The following is a 25,179-nucleotide window of genomic DNA, read 5'->3' on the forward strand; positions in this document are numbered from 1 at the left end:
TGGTGGGAAAGTGCATCAGTGGACTATTTTATGTTGTTACTGACCCATTTGGGGAATGTAGGTAAATGAAACCCCACATTTTAGACAAACGGGGGCACTAGTGAGCCACTTAAGAGACACACCTTTGTCTGACCTTTTTTGTCCACACTTAACAGCTGATAAATGTGATGTATGTCGGCATCATGTTCACCACTGTTGGTTTCAATCGCATGAATCCTCTAGGAGGAGTATTTAAAAATTCATTGTGAAAAAAATCCACCTTTGTGACTGACACACTTCCTGGGGCCTGTTGGTGGTGCTATACCCGGGACTCACAATAAGCACATTGCTGAGATCGGAATCCTTGGCCGAACATACTGTACACACCGCGTGACATCACAATAAGACATTTTTGCCTTAGATAGAAGACACTTCCTGAATTCGCCATAACTTCTCCGCATCGCCATGGCAGCACCGTTCGAGACATCAAATATCCCTTCGGAATTTAGCAAGTGCAACGTCTCGGCATCATGTTCATCGTGTTTTGGTGTTAATCGCATGAATGTCCTAAGAGTATTAAAAAATTCACCACATGTAACTGTTGAGCCCCTGCCACGCCGGTATTCTAGCCTTTGCCCAATTGGCCAATGTGTGCAAAAAATTAAAATGTCCTAATAAACCCAAGCAAAAACAATAGGGCTTCGCACCATTCGGTGCTTGGGCCCTAATTACATAAATCAGGAAAAAATGATCACTGATTATTTGGAAAAAATAACTAGTACAAATGACAAGGTGCGTGTCTGTGTGTGTGTGTGTGTGTGTGTGTGTGTGTGTGTGTGTGTGTGTGTGTGTGTGTGTGTGGTGACTGGTTAATTAATAATTAAGAGAAAAGAAGAAATTTGAGAGTATCCAACCAGCCACCAAGCTCCTCTCGCATTAAACACACCTCTCTCCCTCACTAAAGACACACACACACACACACACACACACACACACACACACACACACACACACACACAATTCAGTATTACAGTTTAAGCTCACAGGCCAGGCTTCCAGAGTCTTATATTTTTCCATTAGTCAGTCTGGCCAGGAACCACCAGGGAGAGACCATTTGAATGACATATACATAAGCTGGTCTGTGGTGCAGGCTCTAGGTCAAGTGTAGGGAAAGGTGACTGGGAAGAGCCTGACTTATAGACTGAGGACTGGAACAATTTCGTTTCCATCTCTGAGACTATTACAATGTTGGAATGTGAACTTTTTTATGTGATACACGTGAGCAGATGACATCATGCTAATGGCACAGGTCAGTTGAGACGTATGCCAATGTCACTGGAATATCTGAACAAAATCCCATTTCAGCATTTAGTATTTGTGTGTGTGTGTGTGTGTGTGTGTGTGTGTGTGTGTGTGTGTGTGTGTGTGTGTGTGTGTGTGTGTGTGTATGTTATTGTAAGTTGAGAAGTGGAAATAAGGTTGATCATTATCAAGCATATGATACTCTTACTGAGAGGTTGAAAGAGAGAAGGAGATTGTGTGTGTGTGAGAAAGCGGGAGAGAAAGAGAGAGAGAGAGAGAGAGAGAGAGAGAGAGAGAGAGAGAGAGAGAATGTGTAATACATTATTTATCATTCTATTTATATAAAGATTTTTTTATCCTATTTCTGCATAAATATATAAAAAAAATTACCTCAACACACACACACACACACACACACACACACACACACACACACACACACACACACACACACACACACACCTAGACCAAGTCTACTTGTGTGTATCCTTACTAACTGTATAAACAATTTTGTAACATTCTATGAGAAATCTAAGAATTTGTAAAAACAAAGTATCAGACACTTTTAGGCAACGCACAAACACACACACACAAAAACACACAGTACCCAGCATGGAAAAGAAGGTGGTCCTGTCCCTAGTATGTCTGTATCTGAAGGTTCCATCTGCATCCGAGCGTGGCACCTGTCTGTACCTCCTCATGATGACCTCTGACCTCTCCCGTTAATGGCAGCGGTTACTCAGCAACCTTAAACGACTTTGAACGCTTATCCTACAAGCATAAAGTTTGCTCTGACAAGACTAACACACACCTGTGCACCTGGGAAAATCGGAACACATTTGTACACATATGCCACGCCTCCTTATTCCCACCTTCCACTGTGATTGACAGTCTCACTGACCAATCCCACCTCTGCTTCATCTGTCGGCCCCTGTGAGGTCAAAGCAGTCATGCAGAAATGTTTCCCTGAGCATGTTATGCATGTGTGTGCATTTCTGTATTTGTTTGTATTCAAAAACTTTTACCATAGGAAAAACTCAATAAATAAATAAATAAATAAATTTAAAAAGTCTCAAACCAAATAAAGTTATACATACATTTTTTAAATACTTCTATACTTAAAGAACTCTTCTGATTTGCTCTTTTTTTGCATTTAGTTTGTTTTTCAAATAAGAAAAAGAAGAATACATAATAAGCATTCATCATTAGTTTGATAATAATGATCATAACACTTCAAAGTAATTAATTATATTTTGCAGTGTTAATTCATTACAATTCCTTCAAATTAACAAACCCTTGGTGGGTATTTAGAATTTCCTGATATTTAGGAGTTTGTAAATATAAAACTCTTCAAGTTAGATGAATTAATTTGGTCTCTTTAAATTTACTCCAACTTAAAATCTTTTGGAATAGAGATTTTGTGTCTGACATCATCTGTGTACATCATCCCGCGTTGACTTGTTCTTCACAAGATGTCGAATCTGTCTCGATCCAAGCAATGTTGTAAGTATCATCTTTCAATTCAATTTAACATGTCTACTTTATGTATGTAGTTTTTTGTTGATAGTTAGTGATGTTTAGATGTGTTGCAGGGGTGAAAACATGAGTTCCTCGTGTTGCTAGCTACTGTACAGATAGATTGCCAGATTGAGTGAAATTGTAAAATATTAACCTTTAATTTGAACCAACTTATCAAATAGCATAATTATTGATTTTTTGAAACCGTACATACAATTACAGTCCATACGTAGACGTACAATTCTGATTTTGTGTGTGTCTGAATTCCTATTAGTTGCATTGCCCTACGCTGTAACTTGTTGTCCAATAAGATAAGCTTTAAGTTCGGTTCCCGGAGCTGCTACAGAAGAGCACACAGTTCGTAAATTTACTAAAAATGAATATAGAACTTCATTTTTTTTATTCGGTATGTATTTTCACAGTTTTTTAACTAACTGTGTTTCTGTGACAGAAATGACACGAATCATATTTATATTTAATAATGCACTTTCTGTACTTTGCATAATGTTCAGACATAACATACAATTTTATATTACAGTTTAAATCATAAACACAATTCAGTAACACATCTCAGGGAACCTATAGTGTGCTTAGTATAAAATTTTAATTTAAGTTTAAATGTTTAATTTAAGCATCATTTTGCATGGTGTATACCTGTCAGTGCACAATTTATTTTTAGATTCTGCTTATTACTCAGATTTCAAATAAGGTGATGGACTGGAAGTGTTGGCTATGCAGGAGGCTCAGTGCAGGAATCAGGTAGCTACTACTGTCAATCTATCAGATGTGTCAAATGGCAACGTGATGATTTTCCAATTCCACAGTTTCATTGACTGTCGAGTTGAGGCTCAGACAGGGAAATGCTGACTTTGGTCAACTTCAGACTCTTTCCAGCTCTCAGAGAGCAAAAACATGACATTTTGGCTCAGTTATCTATGATTTCAAGGCATACTCAGATGACGGAAATTGGAAAGGTAGCAGAAGCCCTTGTTAAAAAACATCCCTGTTTAAAATAGCCAGGGTCTGACAATGGTTGGAATTGTTGGGGAAAAAGCATTAAATTCAAGATGGGCAACTTGAAACAAAATAAGAGAAATTGGATAACTGAAATTAGCTGTAAATACTGGGAAAAGAATCCAAGGTCATCCCGAGAAAGAACCATCACATTCCACAATAAAGAAACCAAGGTGTTCTGAGGTTAACTTTCCTGAAGAGGATGATGAAGCATCGCTTGAAACAATATGACAAGAAATTGCCCTAGTAGTAGAGAAATAAAACAGTAGACTCCTCCACAAGAAAATGGAGAAAACATTTGCTCCAAGATGCAAGTCATTGTAAACCCCAGAACATCAGTGACAGAGTTTCTGCATCTCTGGTCTACACTGCATTTAGCATCTGAGGTAAAAAAAAATAAAATAATAATTACTCATCATTTATACTGTATCTCTTGCTTAATATTTCATGTGATGTGGGTTAGTTATACAAAATCCTCTTTTGTCTTATTAAGCTGTTTGCAGATGCAGAGTTCCAATGCGTTACAAATGAGACCTTACTCTACAAATTCTACGCACAACTGGACCTCCACCTTCCACATTTGATGACAAATTTTTGGCCAAAAGCATCCAAGACTGCAAGGTAGCAGATGCCCTGACTAATCTTTGAAAATTGCATGACGGACAGATATGAAGTGTGTCATATTTGGTCCACATATGCATTCAATTTTTTTTGTGATTTTCTCAATTTTTTTGTTCATAGGAACAGCCTGATTTGAACACTTCCTTCCTTGCTGCATGGCAAATACTTGGGGTTCTTCAAGACCTCCCTATTTAGTCTTTTGAATTTAGAACTTATTCATCTGAATTTATGCAAAATATTTGGCTTGGCATGGAAGATGGGAAACTGTCTCCTAGCCTGCAAACCTTAAAGAATGAGTTGATGAAAACATGTTTTAACAAAATCCGGGAGAGTAGAAACTGATTTCTTAGGGTGCATTATACTCGTCTCGTCCAAGGGAATCTAGTGGCTTTTAAATTTTGGATACATGGTTCAAAATGTATACCCATACTCAGGCCCGAGTTTGACCCGATTGTGCTGCAGCATTGGGAGCACTTGACCAGTGTTTGGTGAGTATGTTCCATAGACCCTCCACAATCAGTGTGCTAAAGTTGTTAACTTTTGAACAGACGGTTCTATGGGCTGCTATAGACACTGTAGCAAGAAGAAAAAGAAGAAGACGAGGTTGAATAACAATAAAATGCACCTTCAGTTCAAACTTAACAGTCGAATAAACTTAACCTAGGGTTAACCCAGGGGTCGGCAACCTTAAACACTCAAAGAGCCATTTGGACCAGTTTCCCACAGAAAAAAAAAAAAACAAACACAGGGAGCCACAAAATTCTTTTGACATCTAAAATGAAGATAACACCGCATATATCATTTTTTACCTTTATGGAAAGTATAGAAAAAAACTGTAGTGTGTTGCATTTATGAAATCAATGAACTGCTACCGAGTAAACGCAATTTTATTTCTGCAGGCAAACAAAAATATTTTGAACAGTTTGAACTAACCTTAAAAAAAATACGCTGGGTTGAAGGTTACTTTCAAATAAAATGTTCTTCGTATTCATGACCAAGGCTCTCAAGTTTTGAAGACAGGCAAGCGTGACCTCTCTAACCCCTCGCTTTTTTTCATTGGATGTTGCGTTAAATCTTTCCCAGATAGTGCTATTTTCTGATTGGCTATTGTGTAGCTTCTTTTTTGATTGGCTGATAAGTGTCAGGCTCGACTAAGAACTGAGACGCGCTTGATTCCTGCCCGGTTCCACAGAGACAGCAGTGTGGACTAATACATCTTGGGTGCTGCGGCTTATTAAATATATGATAGTTTTTCTGTGTGAGAATACGATGTGCGGCAGGAGAGCGTAAGAAAAGACCGAAATGCGTGACTGTCACTCTCAGTGTGTGGCACTTGACAGCCATGCATGACATAAAAAATTAAACTTGCCGGCTGCAGCAAACCAAAAATGCGCCTGCTTCTGTGTGTCAGATTTCGCAAGTCGGCGGTTATGACGCATATTTTGAAAAAAAAAAAATTCAACACGGTTTACTTTAAATGTTACATTTTTTAAAAACTAACTAACAAAAATAAAAAATTTAAATTAAATATTTATTTTCCAAATCTACGGGGAGCCGCAGCAGAGGGATGAAAGAGCCACTTGCGGCTCCGGAGCCGCGGGTTGCCGACCCCTGGGTTAACCTAATAAGTTTATTTCAACTGGTAAGTTTCTTGCCAGTTTGCATCCTCTGTCTGAGTAGGGTTGCACAGGGGCAGAAAGTTTCCGGTAAATTTCCGGAAAAACTTTCCACAGGAACTTAATCTGGGGAAGTTTGGAAACTACAGGAATTTATGGAAATTTACGGGAATTATTTGAAAATACAGTATGAAGAAATGTATAAACACTATCATATACAAACATTTTGTTTGGTCATAAGCAGACATTCATGCAAGGTTATACAAATTTTAAAAATGATGTCTTGACTGATTTAATTGTAAGTAGAACTTTAATTGATTCTTTATTTAAGTAACACGAAAGCATAATAAACATTATTATGCTTGTAATAAACATAATAAACTTAATAATTGTAATAAACATATTTTCCTATGATTGCAGTAAAACGAAAGCATCCCCCACCCTTGACCTTCTAAATAAAACCCAATCAAAATGTAAAATGAAGCATTTTTTCCTCAAGCTTATTAGGTCTCTGCTTCTGTGGTAGTCAAGGCCTGGAAAATGGAGGTGAATCTCAGATTCATATAATTTCAATGAACTTATGACTAAGTTTGAATAAGTTTTGTATCTATATGAGACGATATGAGGAAGAACCCTTGAGAGGAACCAGAATCAAAAGAGAACCTCATCCTTATCTGGTTGATTATATATATATATAACACTAATTCCTCTTTGCAGAAGCCGTCAAATGTTTGCCGATGGAGACCCAAGAGCAAAACGCCACAAAAGCTGGTCCATGGTCTACAAGTGGGTCTATCCACAGCAGTCACATATATTTTCAGTAGTCCAGGTAGAGAAATCCCTAGTAGCAGCAAGCAAGTGATGCTGAATATGTCTGAATATTCTGGACTAGTTTCAAGTCTTTCTGTGAGGTTTGAGGTGTTATTAAAACCTGCACACACCTTTAAACTGTCCCTGATCTGGCAAGCTTTCTTAGTAAAATGGTTGTAAGGTATTTCTGCTTGTTTCTAGCATGTGTGCCTATATGTGTAGGTTTAGAGGTAAAACTTATGTATCAGCAGCTTACTGCTTATGAGGCACAACAAGCTCAAGTGCACAGCTAACATGTCACATGGTACCACTCTGAGAGGGATATGTGACCTGGCCAATCACACCAGCAGCCTGTGTTCAACTCTGTTACTCAACTAAATAATCAGCGTTGTGCATTATACTGTTGTATACATTTTATACCACTATGCCTTTCTTCCCTTGTACTTATCTCTACAGTTAGCCTTCCACAATAGGAGGGAAAGAATAATTTCCTGTTATCTTGCCATGTGCAGATTATCTTATCTAGTATTATCTCATCCCTCCAATAACTACTAAAGAACTACAATAATAACCCAAGTCCGTCTTCTGCTTTCTTCCTCTTCCTCCTCTCGTGCTCGCTTGTTGGTCTTTTGCTCTTGCTCTCTCTCACACACACAGCACATACTCTTACCTGGAAAATGGCTCTCGGCATCCATAGCTGATCAGTGTCTCTTTATCTCTCAGTGTACTTCCTTCACAACTCCCTCTACCCTGCTGTCTCTCTGACCTTGCAGGTCTTCTGTACATGCTGTCCCTCCCTCCTTCCCTCTCCCCCTCCCTCTCTACTCCTCTTTTCCTCATCTCCCACTCTAAACAGAGGTTATAAACAGAGATCTTAAGCACACACAGACAAGCCGGGAAATATTATTAACACTAATGTTATTAGAAATTCCATTACAGTTTCTAGTGTAATTCTCTTATCTCACAGCTAAAGGTAATCACCCCAAGTCTTTGTGTGTGTGTGTGTGTGTGTGTGTGTGTGTGTGTGTGTGTGTGTGTGTGTGAGAGAGAGAGAGAGAGAGCTAGTTGCATATACCCTTGCTTTAACCAGATTACCTACTTCCAGATGATGAGGTTTCACCCTTTAGTCTCCTCTTCAGGATGTGAAATGCAGCTCAATTTGTTTAAAGTCTGCTTATTGACTTGGTCAGAAACCTTCCACTTTTCTCCCTGATGAAATGCTTTGTTGGGTCCATGACCTGATGAAAATCCTCCCAATAAGAGGCGTTTAATAACACGCGTTTGTGTAGACTTCAGAATTCATTCACCAATAAACATTAGTGATCCTGTAAGAAAAGAGGCCTGTAAGCTTAAGAAATGACTAAGTGTCCTTGAGCGATGAGCTTGTATATTGTGGATCATAAGCAGATCCTTTCCTTCTCCACACGCTGGCCTTTTATCACTTTGCTAGAGGTCTCTGAACTACTTTGTGACTCTGGTCTTCTGATTCTTACTGCTGAAGAGGGGTTTGCATCTTGCATCTGCTCTCAAACTCTTCTTCAAACAGTGGATTGTGACACCTTCGCCACACCTGGAAGGTGGTTGTTGGTAATCTCACTGACTGTTATTTTAGCATTTTTCTACCCAACTCTCAATGTTTGTCAACAACTGCTGTTGTTTTCCTTGGCTGTCCTGTGTGGCATCTGGATATTAGCACACCAGCTGTTTCTTCCGTTTCCAGTACTTTACAAGTTGTTGTATTGGCTCTGCCTAATGCTTATGCAATGACTGACTGATTTTCTCTTTTTTCAGCTTCTAAATGCCTTGATGTTCTCCCAGATACAGATCTCTGGGCTTTATGTTGGTTTATCATTGTTAACAACAAATGTAGTGTTCATATGTGAAACCCAGAGGTAAGTCCAACAGTAGACATTTACAGCCATCAGTTGTTTACACAATCAATGACGCACCTGGGCTACAGAAAACACTGTCAGATATAAGTAAATAATCTTAATCACTTGAAAAATAGGTGGGTTTACATAGGATGTAAAGAGCAGGAACTGCTGTACTTCTGCTTTATCGACACATATTAGGTCACAAGAGGAAAAAAAACAAAAGAATTTGTGTTGCCTTTCCAATACTTTTGGAGAAGACTATGTGAATAAGCAAACTAAACTCACACTCTTTACAAACCTGGTCTGGTCTTCTGAAAATAATAGCTTTTACAATAATAGAACAGTTTCTAATGTTTTTCTCCACATTGCTTGAGTTATTGCAGAGGTATGAACAGACACTTTCTGTTGATTTTAGTGATGATTCTATTATCAGCCTGTTAGTTATAAATAAAAAAGTGTTTAAACATTTATCTGAAAAAAAATAAATAAATAAAAAGAAATGCACAAATATGTATAAATCTAAACAATTATTGTCCAGGAGAGAACCAGTGTGAATGGGAATCAGACTGAGGCCACAAGTGAGTGGAGTGCATTTAAAAGCTAAGGACACTTGAATACAAAGATAACTTCAGCTCTGTATACAATACAGTCCAAAAGTTTGGGATCAGTTGGAAATCTCCCAGTTTTCTAGTTGTGCACAAGTCACAGCATGAGAAGATCTTACCATGAAAAGAAAGTAAGTTTAATTCTTTGTCAAATTTGAGCCAGTAAACAAACTCACATCTCCTGATGCTCCAGGTACAAACTAACCTAAAGTGGCCACTTTCATTGCTCCTTTAATCAGTACAACAATTGTCAGTTGTACTAGAACACTTGCAAAATGGTTTTCTGATAAGTAATTAGCCTTAAAAAATGATTAACTTGGATTAGCAAACATAGTAGAAGATGAAACAGAGGACTGATGGTTGTTGCTAATGGGCCTGTGTGAATGTAGATCTTTCTGAAAAAACAATCTGATTAAGGTTTTTGAAATAAATAAAAATGGGTTTTTCTTTTGAAAAAAGGGAAATTTCCAATTGATCCCAATCTTTTGAATGGTGATGTAGAGCTGAGTTTACTCACTTTATTTGGTGTGTGTGTGTGTGTCTTGCTGAGAGAAGACAAATATGAATGCAAGTGTTTCAACTGATACAAATCGTCCTGCTTGTTATAAACACACAAGGAATATATACAAAATCCCAGAAAAACTCTTCATTAACCACATTCTGTGGGCATATCCCAGTAACACTGAGCCAATTCACCTATCCCTGTTTTTGGGAGCTGCCTGGAAACTAAAAAAAAAAAAAAAAACACAGGATATAGAGGAAATCCCTGAAGAATAGGAAACTGGTAAGTAAAACCTGACCTCAGGATCTAGCTCAGGACCCAGGAGTGATGAGAAGACAACACCACCATCACTACTTACCACAGTATGAGAATAAAGACTTAATTTCATAATACACAAGTCACTGCTAAAGACTTTTGAACAAGTAAAATACCTTGAGTGCTGAACCTTAAATACTCAAAGAGCCATTTGGACCTGTTTCCCACAGAAAAAAAAAAAAAAACAAAAAAAAAAAAACACAGGGAGCCACAAAACCCTTTTGACATCTAAAATAAAGATAACACCGCATATATCGTTTTTTACCTTTATGGAAAGTATAGAAAAAAACTGTAGTGTGTTGTATTAATGAAATCAATGAACTGCTACCAAGTAAACGAAATTTTATTTCTGCAAGCAAACAAAAATATTTTGAAAAGTTTGAACTAACCTTAAGAAAAAAGATGCTGGGTTGAAGGTTACTTGTCTAATTGTGTCCTCTTCATATTCATGACATCAAATTTTTAACTTGCCGGCTGCAGCAAACCAAAAATGTGTCTGCTTCGGTGTCGGATTTCGCAAGTCGGCAGTTATGACGCATATTTCGAGCGACAAAAAAAATAAACACGGTTTATTTTGATGTTACAAGATAATGTCATAATCTTAGCATTTAGAATGACATTTAAAAAAAATAACTAACTAAAATAAAATACATTTAAATTAAATATTTATTTTCCAAATCTACAGGGAGCCGCAGCAGAGGGATGAAAGAGCCGCGGGTTGGCGACCCCTGGTCTATACAAAGAGCTCTGGCCAAAAGACAAATTTGAAAAGCCACAAGATCTTCATTAGAATAAATGATTTATGTAGTTCAGTGGTAATAACTGTGCACAATATAAACATATCAGTCCTGTAATAAAACTGAAAGAAGCCATTACCCAAGAAGAACCATCTGGAATTGGTGGAAAGCATGACTCAACTAACGTGCAAAATGTTTTTTGAGAACCTTTGAAGCCTTATGGCCTTTTGGCCACAACTCAAAACAGCATGTGTGGCATAAACCCAACAAAACCTGCACCCGAGAATGACAGCAAAACTCAAATCACTGCTTTAGTCTGCCAGGAACCTATAGCTAGAGGGCCTGGAGTTAACCTTCAAGTTGGGCAATGATCTCACATACAAAGTCAAAGCAACACTGAAGTACCACAAAAAAGACTAAACATACATTTACTGCTCTTGGCAGATGACCAAATGCAGAGCCATGGACATCTCTCTCAGTTATACAACTGAGGGCCTTGCTTCAGGGCCCAGGAGTGACAGCTTGGAGGTCCTGAGATTTGAACTCAGCAATTTTCAAACAGCAGTTCAATGGCTTAACCACTGAGATGTCACTTCCACTAATGTTCTCATATATATATATATATATATATATATATATATATATATATATATATATATATATATATATATATATATATATATATATATATATATATATAAAAAATTTTTTAATGAATACATAGTATACATACACACTAATACACATGCAAGAAAAATTCAATAACCACACACGGAACCAGCTCATCTCAGGAAGAACACCAGCACAAGCATATTGTGCAATCAGGAGGCAAATGTGTGTGATGTATTTATAAAAACAAAGCTTTCATGTTATTTTCTTTTGCCCACAATCCATCTTTAGAGTGAGTTTTCCATAACGCATATGAATGAGGTGATGCCAAAGGGGCAAATGAAGACCGGACACGAACACAAATCAGAGGGTAGATCAAACACACACTGAACAGACCATGGAGATCAAACTCACTTGCTCAGACCCCCCCCCCCACCCACACACACACACACACACACACACACACACACAAAGTTCCAAAAGCAAGAAGGCTTAAAACCCGCTTTCCAACGAGATATTACCATGTCAAAGTGCCCTCTCAGTATCTGTGTGTAAATAAATAGAGAGAGAGAGGGAGAGAGAGAGAGAGAGAGAGAGCGACTGTGCACAAAACGAGTAACACAGCAATGATGTGTACTGTACTGTAGGTTCCCTCTTGTGTCTATTAGGTACTTTCTTCCCTCCATATTGTTCACATCATCAACTCATGTTAGAATCAAGCAGATTACCACACAGTGGATGGAAGAGATTCAAATACTCACTAATTAACAAGGTGACTGTTTTCATTAATAGCAGTAATATCAGAAGAACACAATGAAATGACTGTTGAAATTAGGCCCTTTTTCACGTTCACTTCCAAACTTCATTTATTATCCGATAAAATAAAAGTTATACCATGCTGTCTTCCCTTTATTCTTCCTACAATAAAAACAGTAACACATTGTTCTTCCTTCCCTTTTCTGTAAATTAGACTTCGGTCTACTGCTCACTAGTGTTCATGTTAATATGTAGGCCATGCCTCAAGCCTGCAAATACACCAAACCCAGGCATTACACGCTTCTCAGGACAGAGGGAGTTTGAACTGGAATTGAAATCCTCGAAGCTAAACCATCAAATCTGTAAGAAGGTGAGGATAAGTATGATATGACAGCTTATTCATATCCACATAATTACATTATAAAAACATACATTGCACCATAAAATATACATAAAACAATTAGCAGAAACAGATAAGATAGATAGCTAGATGGTTTGATCATTGATATGAGTTTTTCTCTTTAGAGATATAACTCTGGACATGTAGCTCTTTCTAACAGTCAGTAAGATTTCTGCCACGGGAACTTTAAACTTCCAAATTTCTCAAGTAACATGACGTGATGTGATTTTGTTGTCTGTAACTTCAAGAGAAAGCAAACAGCAAAAAAATTAAAAGGTCTTGCAAATGTTCCATATTAACTGTAAAGAGAAATGTTTTCAAAACAAGACATGTTGATCTCTAATAAAGTAAAATGTATATTATTGGGTAAAACACGGCAGTACATAAGGAATAAAAACCCTCTGCTTCAAATACGGCTCCACCAAATCCCCCCATTGCACCCCAACTTATATGGAGACATCACGAAATTCCAGGTCCAAACAGAGTTAAAAGGTCAATTGCTACTCAAATATCCACTGGATGACCAACAAGCTTTGATTTGTGCGCGTAAAAAAAACTACTAGATGACTGACAGCAATAAAAATGTTTGACTTGCATGTATTTGTTGTGCAGCACTTCAACCTCACAAGTCCTAACTGCAAGCTACAAAAACATGATGCTGTTACTGCAAGAAAGCAGCAGACGCTGTTAAGCGCCAGCAGTGCTAATGTGTGAAATCAAAAGCTCTGACCTTGACATGTCACATGTTGAAGTGCTACGCTAGCACACTGTAGACCTGCTTTTCACAATCACTGCACCTCATTCACTTGACAATTTTGTCTAGTAGCAGAATATATAAACAGAGCCATTCAGTAATGGAGTTGTTACTGAGGATGGCACTCAGCATCAGGAAAAATGATGGAAAAGTACTACAGAACGCATGCTCTTAGTAACTGAGCCGCCGCTCTGCAAGCTTCTGTTGCAAAGGACCACAAGGTTAAATGCACCGTGCTTTAATATACATTCATGTGCAAGACCAGGGCTGTGTCAGTCGACATCACACGTTGAAATACGAAAGATCACAAAACCTGATCCAAATCCCATCCCGAATCAGTATTAAACTGATGCATCCAAATTGCCAGAATTTAAAACCACTGCATATTGAGCCCCGGTGAGGCAGAACACAAAGATAAATAAGGGAATCTTTCAAATGATACTTTTGATCAGAATCTAGAATTGAAAATATTGTGTGTGGTTCAATTCTATAAATACTTTATTTCTCACGTACATTATACTCAAGGGTACAAATTTTCATTCCGCTTACAAGAGATAAAGATTCAGATTAAAGCTTCATAACAACACCATGTTTACTGTGCTAGGTGTTACAGGTGTTCACTGGTTATCTTTACATCATTGCAGTGTAGGAATAATTGTGGAGGATCTAAATTTCATGCCCCGCTTTACAGCATTGCAGCTGTCTGTGCTGAGAGGAATAACAATGATGCTGACTTTCATGGTTTTCATAGCACCTACTGAATCTATACCTACATTTTTACAATTTGTAATTCTATTTTTTATGTTGGTAAATTGTAAAATAGAGAGTTTTTTTCTTCCACTCTAAAATTATGGGGGATGCAATCCTTCACCCTCATATCTTATTACAAACCTTATTTAGTTTCACATTATTTAACCTATTATCAGGATCAATAAATATTGGGTGAACACTGTTTCGGCACTGTTTTGATTCACAATTCTTTTAACAAAAAATGATAGACAATTCAAGAATTTACAAGTGGGTGAGTATATATTCTTCCATAGGCCTATGCATACAGTATGAACACTATGGCTAAAAGTATGTGGACACCTCAGCAACACACCCATATATCCTTTATAAAATCCAGATTTAGTCTTCGCTGTACAGCTATAAAAGTAAATCTCCACACCACTCACGCACAGGGATCTGTGAAGGCCACTCGAGTTCTTCCACTCGAGCTGGCTTTGTGCACATGGAACACTGTCATGCTGTGACATGTTTGTGCCTCTTAGTTTCAGTGAAAGTAAACCTTAATGCTATGTCATACAGAGACAAGCTAGACAACTGTGTGGTAACAGCCAAAAAACCATATGGGTGTAAAGTGTGCACACACTTTTTCTCATATAACTTGCGTGAGCTCAATTAACTAGTTACCTAAGAACTGTTCTAATATTAGTGTGTTATATAGGACCACAGAGACCCACGTTTCTACAAAAAGAAAAAGCAGCTATGTAGAAAAGAGTGAGGATGACCATGAACAAGTTACTGTGCTTCTTTTAATAGAATTTGTACAGAATAGAACAATTTATAATTGTTATTATTGCAATTTTCACCTCCACCCTTTGTGTTATCAAAAACATCCTGGTTGCATCAAAAACCTTACAAAGTGAATATAGATGTTCTGGATCTTTCTGAAACTTGTGTAACCCAATGACTTGTATTTCTGGAGAACACTTTACACATATTGGTCACACTTTCTTAGGGTGTGTGTGTGTGTGTGTGTGTGTGTATGTATGTGTATATGAATCAGAATCAGATTTATTGGCAAAGTGTGTTGACACACACAAGGAATTTGGTTCCAGCAGTTTGTGACTCTCAAAAGTACAGGCATACACAATACTATACAAACTATACAAGACAATGCAGACGATGTATGTGTGTGTGTGTGTGTGTGTGTGTGTGTGTGTGTGTGTGTGTGTGTGTGTGTGTGTATGTGTGTCTGTGTATGTATGTGTGTATGTATGTGTGTCTGTGTATGTATGTGTGTGTGTGTCTGTGGGTATGTGTGTGTATGTACGTGTGTATGTGTGTGTTTCAAACCACAACAAGACGGCTGTTATGACATATCAGAGACTATAAAAGTAGAACTAGTTTCTTGTCACTAACAGTTGTTCAGATCGGTGTGTGAGAGACAGTGATCGTGCTTTATTCCTGACTGACTGTAATAAATAAGTAAATAACTAAAATAAATCGCACACTGCTTACCTGCAGGCATTCTGGTGCTAAAACAGCGCAGATCTTCGATTCGTTTCTCCGAATTGTCCACAAGCCACGTCTTTACCGCCTGGGACACTACAAAGGACAACGTTTCATAATGAAAAGAGAACAATAAACCATAAATTCTCTCTCTCTCTCTCTCTCTCTCTCACACACACACACACACACACACACACACACACACACACACACACACACACACACACACACACACACACACACACACACTGCGACAGATCAGAGACGTGTCATCATCCGTATCACCTGCATTCTGACACTCCGAGGCTAGCTAACTAGCTTAGCATGACAATAACAGCTCAGAGGGGTTTGTGATACATGCTTTAAATATAACTGTGTATCGCTGCAGAGTTTCCTAGACAGACCACACACAAAACAAAGATACGGTATAGACTGAGAAGTTGAGAATAAATAAATACCTGTGGACGAGCGCAGAGCCCCTTGAGATTAGCGCTTCCTGTTTTACACTGGCGTGACGTCACTGAACAACGCGGATGTGGGTGTGGCTCCGTGAGTAAAACAGAAGTTTTTTCTCCCAGAGCTGTTGTTTACTACACGTGTCCAGTTCATATGAAATAGAGTAAGGGAACAGGAAATCGCGACTAGCTATGATTATAGTATTAAACACTGACGATAGGGCGCCTCTTAAAAGACGCAGTTCTGGCCTTAATATCCTTCTCTGGCGACTCGTTTTAATTCACCAGGTTTCTTGTTTAAAAACTACACAACAACATGGTCTTTGTAGCCATGACTGTCTGTCCTGTGCACTCTTTCATTTATGTTCAGTAAAGCTTCTGCTCAGGGTTGCAGTGAGTTGTGAACACAGTACACAACACTAGTCCATTAAACACCAATCCATTCAAATGCTTTTGAGTGAGAAGGAAATCCATATACTTACAAATATATTTACAGAACATGCAAACCTCCACACTGACATAAACCTGTACTCCGAATCAAACCAAAGACCCTGGCGTGATAAGGCAGCATCCTTTCCACCTGTGCTTGCCCAGCTGTTGCTAGGAAGGATTTGTCTCTGCTCTTCGGCATCCATCAGTGGCCTAAGTTCCAGTACAGAAGACTTGATAACACTGACAGGGTATGTAAGGTTTTGGTAGAGGACACTGACAAGGCATAACAACAAATAGGTTACAGTCAGTAATTGTATACTAAAAGGTGTTGTATGCTACAGGTGTATAAAGAAGACAGAAGTCCTTCAGCTGTGCAAAGTCTTGAATTGGTGGTTTAACCAGCTGACCTGTTTTTTAGAATAAAACAAATCAATGTAGTATATATTCCTCTTTGAGTTGTAATGTTTATTTTAACAATAGAAAATTAGCATCATACACAAAAGTATATGAATTCAATCAGGAAGACAATTCAATCAGAAGTAGTCTAAAGATAATCCCAATGTATGGATTAGGTAAGTAAATAAGTAGATTTTAAACAAGATATTTGTCTAAAATGCTGTTCATAGTTTAAAGCATATAAAACATAAACATCACAAGTGCATCTTTATATTTCTAAGGCAGAGCCAATTAAAATTATACTCTTATTATTTATTTGTTTGTTTGTTTGTTCATCCATCCATTTAGTCACAGCCCCATCGCACTGGGCACAAGACAAGAGACAGGGCACAGTTCACCCTGGATTAACTTACTTACCTTCACCATCAAGTTAAGCTTATTAATAATAATCATAAAAAATTAGTTTAGATATTTAAGATTCTTAATAAAATAATTTTCCTGCAGAAAGTCTGGAGATTAATGGTGGGATAGAAGGAGGTGCAGTGTTAAGCTTTGGCTATTGGAGCTCAGTAGAATTATACTGTATGTGATCAAGTGAGTTTGTTTAACAGCTTGCCGTTCAAGCAGAAGTATAAGCTTTTAACCCCCACTAGAAAAAAATATACACTCTGACCTGACATAATGAGCACTAAACTGTCAGACTAAACTGTAATCCTATTCCCTTAAATAATCTTTTACAAAGCTGCACGAATTATGTCTCACTTTCTGAATAATCCACTGTAGACATTTAAGGCATCTGATTTAGCTAATGCTCTCTCTCTCTCTCTCTCTCTCTCTCTCTCTCTCTCTCTCTCTCTCTCTCTCTCTCTCTCTCTCTCTCTCTGTGTGTGTGTGTCTGAGAGAGAGGGAGAGAAGGAATAATGAGTGTGAATAATGTGAATAATAATCGTATCTTTGTATCAAATGTGAGAAATCTGTAATTGACCCCTTTACACATGCGTTGGTGATTTCAAGTCATTCTAGATTTGTTTAATAAACATTTTGATCTAAATAAAATACTCTTTTTGTCAGTTTACAGTTCATGAAATTTGTCATTGCACCGCAGCCACAACCACATGTTCAATGTGCTCACTGTGATTTACCATTGTGGAGAGTTTCACTGTAGACTAGCAAAGTAGACAGAAGATATATTTATCAGCTGTAACATTAAAACAACTTAAAGATGAAGTGAATAACATGGATATTTTGTTACAATGGGACCTGTCAAGTGGTGGATATATTCAGCAGTGAGTGAACAGTCAGTTCTCTAAGTTGATGTGTTGGAAGCAGAGAAAATGGGTAAGCTGAAGGATCCGAGTGACAAGGGCCAGAGTGTGTATGTGTGTGATGTGTCAAATGTGTCATTTCCACGAGAGCTATTTTAGAATAAATTGCAGTTAAAAAATATTCAAAAAGTTCTGTGATAGAAAGATGTCACTGCATTGCTGCTTGCTGTGTGTGGGCAAAATATAGCTGCAGACAAAGTCTGAGTGCTCATATTGATTCCTGTAGACTGGCAGAAGTAGCACAATGGGCATGTGAAGATCAGACCTGGACCATGGAGAAGTGGAAGGAAGTGGGCTGGTCTGATGAATCACATTTTTTTTTCTGTAATGCGGACGCTGTGTGTTACTTAACTGGGAAGAGATGGCACCTGGATACACTATGAAGAGATGGTAAGCCAGTGTGATACTCTGGGTAATGTTATCCTGGGAAACCTTTGGCCCTGGCATTCATGTGGATGGTACGTTGCAAAGAACCTCTTACATACACATTGTTCATGGCAACAGTATTCCCTAGAGCTACTGTAGTGGCCTCTTTCAGCAGGATAATATGCCATGCCACACTACAAAAATTGTTCAGGAATGATTTGAGAAAAATTACATTTAAACGCATTATCAGATTGAGCTCATTTTGGATGTAGTGGATAAGCAAGAATGGTGCATGGAGACCCCACCTAATTCCAAATTTAAAAATTATCTAACAAATTGTTTAAAATTGGTGTATGTTCTTTTCATTCTGCAACAACCCCCCATTCAGAACCACAAGTTAATACTCCATAATGTGAAGCACCTCTATTTGCCAAATAACTTCAAATTCAAATTTATTTTATAACGCTTTTAACAATGGACATTGTCTCAAAACAGCTTTACAGAACATAATGCATTAATATAATACAAATATTCTACATTAATATTGACATATTTAAATGTGTTTGAATTTATCCTCAATGAGCAAGCCTGAGGTGACTTTAATACCCTTTGCTAATTTTATTCTTGACTGTTCTTTGCCTGATTGTTATTTATTTATTTATTTATTTATTTATTTATTTATTTATTTATATTTTATTTTATTTGGGGAGGGGACTTTTATTGTTTTTTCTTTTTTTGTTATATTGTGTATGACATATAGTGGTGTGGACCATGCATGAATTAAGATATAATTAAGAGCCAAGGTTGTATAAATTAAGCAATATTTATTTCATTCACCAAAAATATTTTGAACCAAGGGTCATCAGAGTGGGGAAGAGTGCTTGCTTAATAATCACATGAGCATCATGTAAGAGAAAAATCTAACAGAGAAATAGACAGAAAACATATAAACTAATAATATAATGAGGTTTCTTTCAAACATTTAACCTTAAGTTAGAAACTGGTGAGAAATCGGACTGATTAACTTCATCAACTGCATCATGGAAGAAATCAATATATGAAGGATATACTGTATATATTCTCTTTGGAAGCATATATGTTTCCAAAGAGGATTAGTGAGTTCACTGCTCTGATTGAGTAATGTTTTGTGTTTGAGCCATTTTTTTTTAATCGAAAGTAGATTCAACCCTGTATATGATTGATGCCATGTCTACGATGTTTGTTAGCGATTGACCTTGTGCTAGAATAAGGATTTATTTAAGCAATGTTGAATAGAGATAAGTAAGTTTGAGCTTGTGACAATTCATTGTGAGAAAATTAAGTCTACTGTCTTGTTATGTGCAAGCCAGGTTATTTGTTATTGCGGTTTTCAGTCTGGATGTCAGTCTTCTGATGGGAGACCACTGAGTCATGGAATGAGAGGGACAGATGGCGAGCCACCCACGGAATGGAAGATGAACTTGAACTCCATATTGGATAAACTTCAGAATTTTACAGACAGCTCATTTAAAGAACTGTATTTATTGATCTTTACTTTTCTTCTGGTGATTTATGATTTACCAAAACAGATACTGATTTTAAGTAATGGGGCAAATCTATTCTCCGTTTCTTGTTGAAGCTGGTGTTTTGAAAGCTTCTGTTCTAAAATTCTGCACAGGGATCCTCAAACTTATCCTGAGCCTACTGAGACCCCTCTCATTTAACTTTGACTGTTCTCATATTTTCTTCAAGCTTCCAGCCAAGTTTCAGATCAATTTTGTCCCTTCACACTGTGTGTGTGTGTGTGTGTGTGTGTGTGTGTGTGTGTGTGGGAACACAGGGAGGGGTCCATATGTAGCCGACACATTAGGTGTGCTGTTTGATTGCTGTCTTGGGGTGTTTGACATTTTTAACAGCCTGGTGGTATTTGAGTCACCGCTAAACTTATAGTGTAGAGACGGAATCAATGTATAGACATACAGCAACACAAATAATCAGTCACACATACAGCTTTGCTTTGTGTTATCGGGAAAACTCGCAGTCAGCATCAAGTCTGGCCCCCTGTGACTCACTTTAACAAGACCAGCAACTGTCTGGCCAGGAGCAGATATGTCAAAGGAATCATAATGTTAAAAGTTTCTTGTGAGGGAATGTTAAGGGAATTATAGAAACCCTGAGAAGTTTCCAGCACCAATCATACAACCAGCAGGAATTTAACTGATGACTCTAGTTTGATAGAGATACACTTTCTTTATAAACAAAGAATAGATTAGACAATACACTTTATTACAAAGGTCTGTTTGTGTATTTATGTCCATATGTCTATATTATTTAAGATGGCAAATCTTTCTCAGGCTTTGTTGAATATAATGAAATAATGTAAAAAAGACTGATCTCATAGGTGGCATCATCATGTGTGAAGAAGGCCGACCTCATCCCAGGTCATGTGTAGAGAGAAGTGTGTGGTACAAAGGACTTTCATTTCTCAATTTACTTTAACCAGACCAAGTTTGAGGCACAGCAGGAGCATAAAAGAAGGATTAAGTCATGCTCTGTGTAAACGTTTTATGATTATTTTGGCCAAAAATGCCTGTTGGTAGAAGAACCTCTCAGCATGACGTGTGATAAATCATCGTCTCAGATGCTGCAGTGGTGTGATTCTGTCCTCCAAAGCGGTTATGTTTGTTTGCTGCTGCTGCTCTCCAGTGTTTGTGGGGGTTTTATTTCTGACTAAAGTATCAAATTCTAGATGAACAAAGAAAATTGGACTCAAAACTGTGCTGATTCTCTGGAATAATTTAACTTACCAGTTCATTTACCTGTAGTACTTCAGCACCAGTCTAACACAAGGCCAATATTGTCCCAGCAATGCTCGATGAATAGCGATTTTTTTTTGTGTGTTTTTTGCAATTGTGATTTTAAGTGTTTTTTGGTTAATATGGTATTATTTGGCTGTGTAGCTTATAAACTTAGCAGTCAGGATCAGTCAGCCTGCAATTTTGCAATTACAGTAATGAATGAAACTCTGATATTCAAAGCAGCTTGCAATTTTTTTAAATTACAGCAGATTTTCAGAAGACTTTATATTCAACAGATCCATCATTCTGTCATAAACATGGAAATGCACTTTTTACAATTAAAAAAAAAAAAAAACTTTAAAAAAACTTTCAAAATTAAAGATTAAAAGCCTTCCACAGGGGCCCAGGAATGGCAGCTTGATGTTCCTGGGATTCAAACTCATGACCTGCCAATCAGTAGTCTAACACTTTAAACACTGAATTATGATGTCCCTGACCTGGAATGTTTGACCTGGTGTTATTATTACACGAATCTTAATTTCTCAGATATTTTTACAGCCAATCTTTTTGCTAGCTTCCTAAAGAATTTACCTGTGTGTCAGTTTGATTGGCTTGTTGTGTTATTTAAAGTCAAAGCCTAAGTCGCGGCCTAATGGTTAGAGATTTTGACTCCTAACCCTAAGGTATGGCTGCCCACTGCTCCGGGTGTGTGTTCACAGTGTGTGTGTGTGTGTGTGTGTGTGTGTGTGTATACCGCTGTGTGTGTGTGCACTTTGGATGGGTTAAATGCGCCGTATGTCACTTCACTTAATGCTACTTGCACTGATATCCTTGAATCTGTTGCTCCATTTTATACTCGGAAGGCCCACAGTTACAGCTTAGCCATGGCTAAACAGCCACACTCAATTTCTGAAACTTTTTTTTTTAAATACTAATTTAAATTTTAAAGAGGACAGGTCAAAAATGCAATAAAGACACATTAGCCAGGGCAAAATATTTTAGACATTTAAATATAAATGACAAAAAATAAACATTTTTAAAAATTCTAATGAATGCATTTAATACCACAAATGCAGTAATGATTTCCGCTCTCACATCTATTCCAGAGGACACTAGCAGTATGTTCTTTCCGTTTAACCCAGGTCACATGTCTTAAAATGTCTTGTGTACTGTCAGACCTAATATTTTTCCATTACAAACAGCTGCTTAGCCAGTGGCAGTGTTCTGTTCTGTTTTAAAACATCCACAACCTCTCAAAAAAAAAAGCCTGCTCTGGATTCTTCAGTTCATAACAAATTTAGACTATCCTCTAAACTATTTTTTCTTTTGAAAGTTTTATGTAGGTAAGGAAAATTATTTTCTCTCAGCTTTCTTAATTTGTAACCAGGAAGAACATTTCTATTCAGGTTTATTCCATTTCCATACATGGTATAGCACCAAGCAGCATGTCTGAACTCTTTTGACACGTTTCCATTTCCAGAATTTCTAATCAGCTATTCCACAATCTTTTCCAATTCTTCTCCAATATAATGAATGAATAGGGGCATGGAAGCCTTTATTATCAGAACATATACAGTGGTGTGTAAAATTGTTTGCCCCTTCCTGATTTTAATTTTTTTTGCATGTTTGTCACACTTTAATGTTTCAGATCAACAAACAAATTTAAATATTAGTCTAAGATATCAGAAGTAAACACAACAAGCAGTTTTTAAATGAAGTTTTCTATTGTTATGGGAAAATCCAAACCTACATGGCCCTGTGTTAAAAAGTGTTTGCCCAGAAACCATCTTGATGATCCCCAAAACCTTTGGGAAACTACTCTGTGGACTGAAGAGACAAAAGTTGAACATTTTGGAAGGTGTGTGTCTCATTACATCTGGCGTAAAAGTAACACTGCATTTCAGAAAAACATCATCATACCAACAGTAAAATGTGGTGGTAGTGTGATGATCTGGGGCTGTTCTGCTTCTTCAGGACCTGGAAGACTTGCTGTGATAAATAGAACCATGAATTCTGCTTTGTATCAAAAAATCCTGAAGGACAATGTGCAGCCATCTGTTCGTGACCTCAAGCTGAAGCAAACTTGGATTCTGCAGCAGGACAATGATACAAAACACACCAGCAAGACCACCTCTGAATGGCTGAAGAAAAACAAAATGAAGACTTTGGAGTGGCCTAGTCAAAGCCCTGACCTGAATCCTATTACGATGCTGTGGCATGACCATAAAAAGATGTTTCGTGCTCAAAAACCCTCCAATGTGGCTGAATTACAACAATTCTGCAAAGATGACTTGACAAAAAATTCCTCCACAGCGCTGCAAGTTATCGCACTTGATTGCAGTTCTTGTTGCTAAGGGTGGAACAACCAGTTATTATGTTTAGGGGCAAACACTTTTTCACACAGGGCCATGTAGGTTTGGATTTTCTTTTCCCTTAATAAAAAAAATGCATGTTGTGTTTACTTTTTTTTGACTAATATTTAAATTTGTTTGATGATCTGAAACATTAAAGTTTGACAAACATGCAAAAAATATCAAGAAAGGGGCCAACACTTTTTCACATCACTGTACATTACAGCACAGTTTTTTTAATCTGTTAGTCTTTTTTACTGTTTGTTTATTGGTTACTATCTATTGTATTTGTTATATTTGATTATCTTAATAATAATAATAATAATGATTCATTTATTCTGATACAAGTTTTGACTTGATATTTCAGTGCAGCACATTCCACCTACTGTAGACTTGAAGGCACAGACTGTGTCTGTCGAGACAGATGCAAATACTGTTCAGCAATTTTAATGAAGATCAAGGCAGAGGTATCCAAAACACTAGGCAAAGGCGAAGTCAAAACACGAGCAAGCATCATGCAATAAGCAAATGGGAAACACTAGGCATAATCCACTGCAAAAAGGCTTCAGAGTGAAAACACATTCAGAGTTACCTTGCAACTGGTTAAATGTTTATGTAGGTGCAGGTGTAATTGTGAATAGGTGCACATGGATAAAAGTCTGCTGTGGTACCTGGGACTTCTTGTCTGGAGCTGCTGCTGTGTGTTCTGGACAGTGGACTTCATAGCCCTTCAGTCTGAGTCTCAAAAATGAATTGGAAGTACTGTATGCTCTATAACTCTGAGACTATGTAACCAAAATAATGTCTCCACTTGTCAGGACTCAGTCGGGACTTTGGCCACGTGCTTTTGTTTGTTTTGTGTCACGTGTCTGCCCTGCCCTTGTCTCTTCCTCCCCGCCTCTGCACACCTGTTCCTCATGTGTTAATTGTGATTAGAATTTAGTTGAGCCGCTTTGCCTTAAGCAGCACGGAATCCTCTGTTGTTGTTGTCTGCTGTCATGTCTGGTCTAGTTTTCGTCCTTGTCCCTGTTTCATGTTTTTAGTTAATAAACCCTGTCATTGTGGATCTTAAAAGACTAAATGTTCAGTCAGTATTGAGGCAGGATAACATTCATGCTTTATACACCATAAGTAGTATTTTATAATTAGTGTAAAATTTTGCTGGGAGCCAATGCAGTGTTTATAAGATAGTGGTGATGTGGTCTGTGCTTCTGGTTCTTGTAAGGCTTCTGCATTCTGGACTTACTGTATAGGTGCTTCAGTATGTATTTACTAGAATATCCAGACAACAAGTCATTACTGTAATCCCACCTAGAGATAAAAAAGACATGATCTGTTTTTTTTCTGCTTGTATTGACATATTTATTGACTTTAAATGAGCCTAGAATCAATAATCACAGTATTGTACTGATGTATTAGTTGTAACTAAA

General features: G+C 37.6%; 1 protein-coding gene across 3 annotated transcripts in view; it reads right to left on the bottom strand.

The window, feature by feature from the left end:
• The window catches only part of efr3a (EFR3 homolog A (S. cerevisiae)), a 61,027-nt gene extending 44,783 nt beyond the window's left edge, over window positions 1-16,244 (bottom strand). Inside the window, exons 1-2 of one of the 3 annotated variants that reach the window (XM_047806334.1) lie at window positions 16,106-16,244; window positions 15,657-15,743 (exon numbers count right to left, since the gene is read on the bottom strand). In XM_047806334.1, the coding sequence (XP_047662290.1) occupies window positions 15,657-15,666 (10 nt within the window). In that variant the 5' untranslated portion in view covers window positions 15,667-15,743; window positions 16,106-16,244. Of the gene's footprint in view, window positions 1-1,888; window positions 2,034-15,656; window positions 15,744-15,932; window positions 16,059-16,105 lie in introns of those variants that run through there. The other 2 variants (XM_047806335.1, XM_047806333.1) reach the window with 2 other exon arrangements.
• Window positions 16,245-25,179: the final 8,935 nt, after the last annotated feature.

The sequence above is a fragment of the Tachysurus fulvidraco genome, chromosome 22 (assembly GCF_022655615.1).
Source record: "Tachysurus fulvidraco isolate hzauxx_2018 chromosome 22, HZAU_PFXX_2.0, whole genome shotgun sequence".
In the NCBI taxonomy this organism is placed as follows: Eukaryota; Metazoa; Chordata; class Actinopteri; order Siluriformes; family Bagridae; genus Tachysurus; species Tachysurus fulvidraco.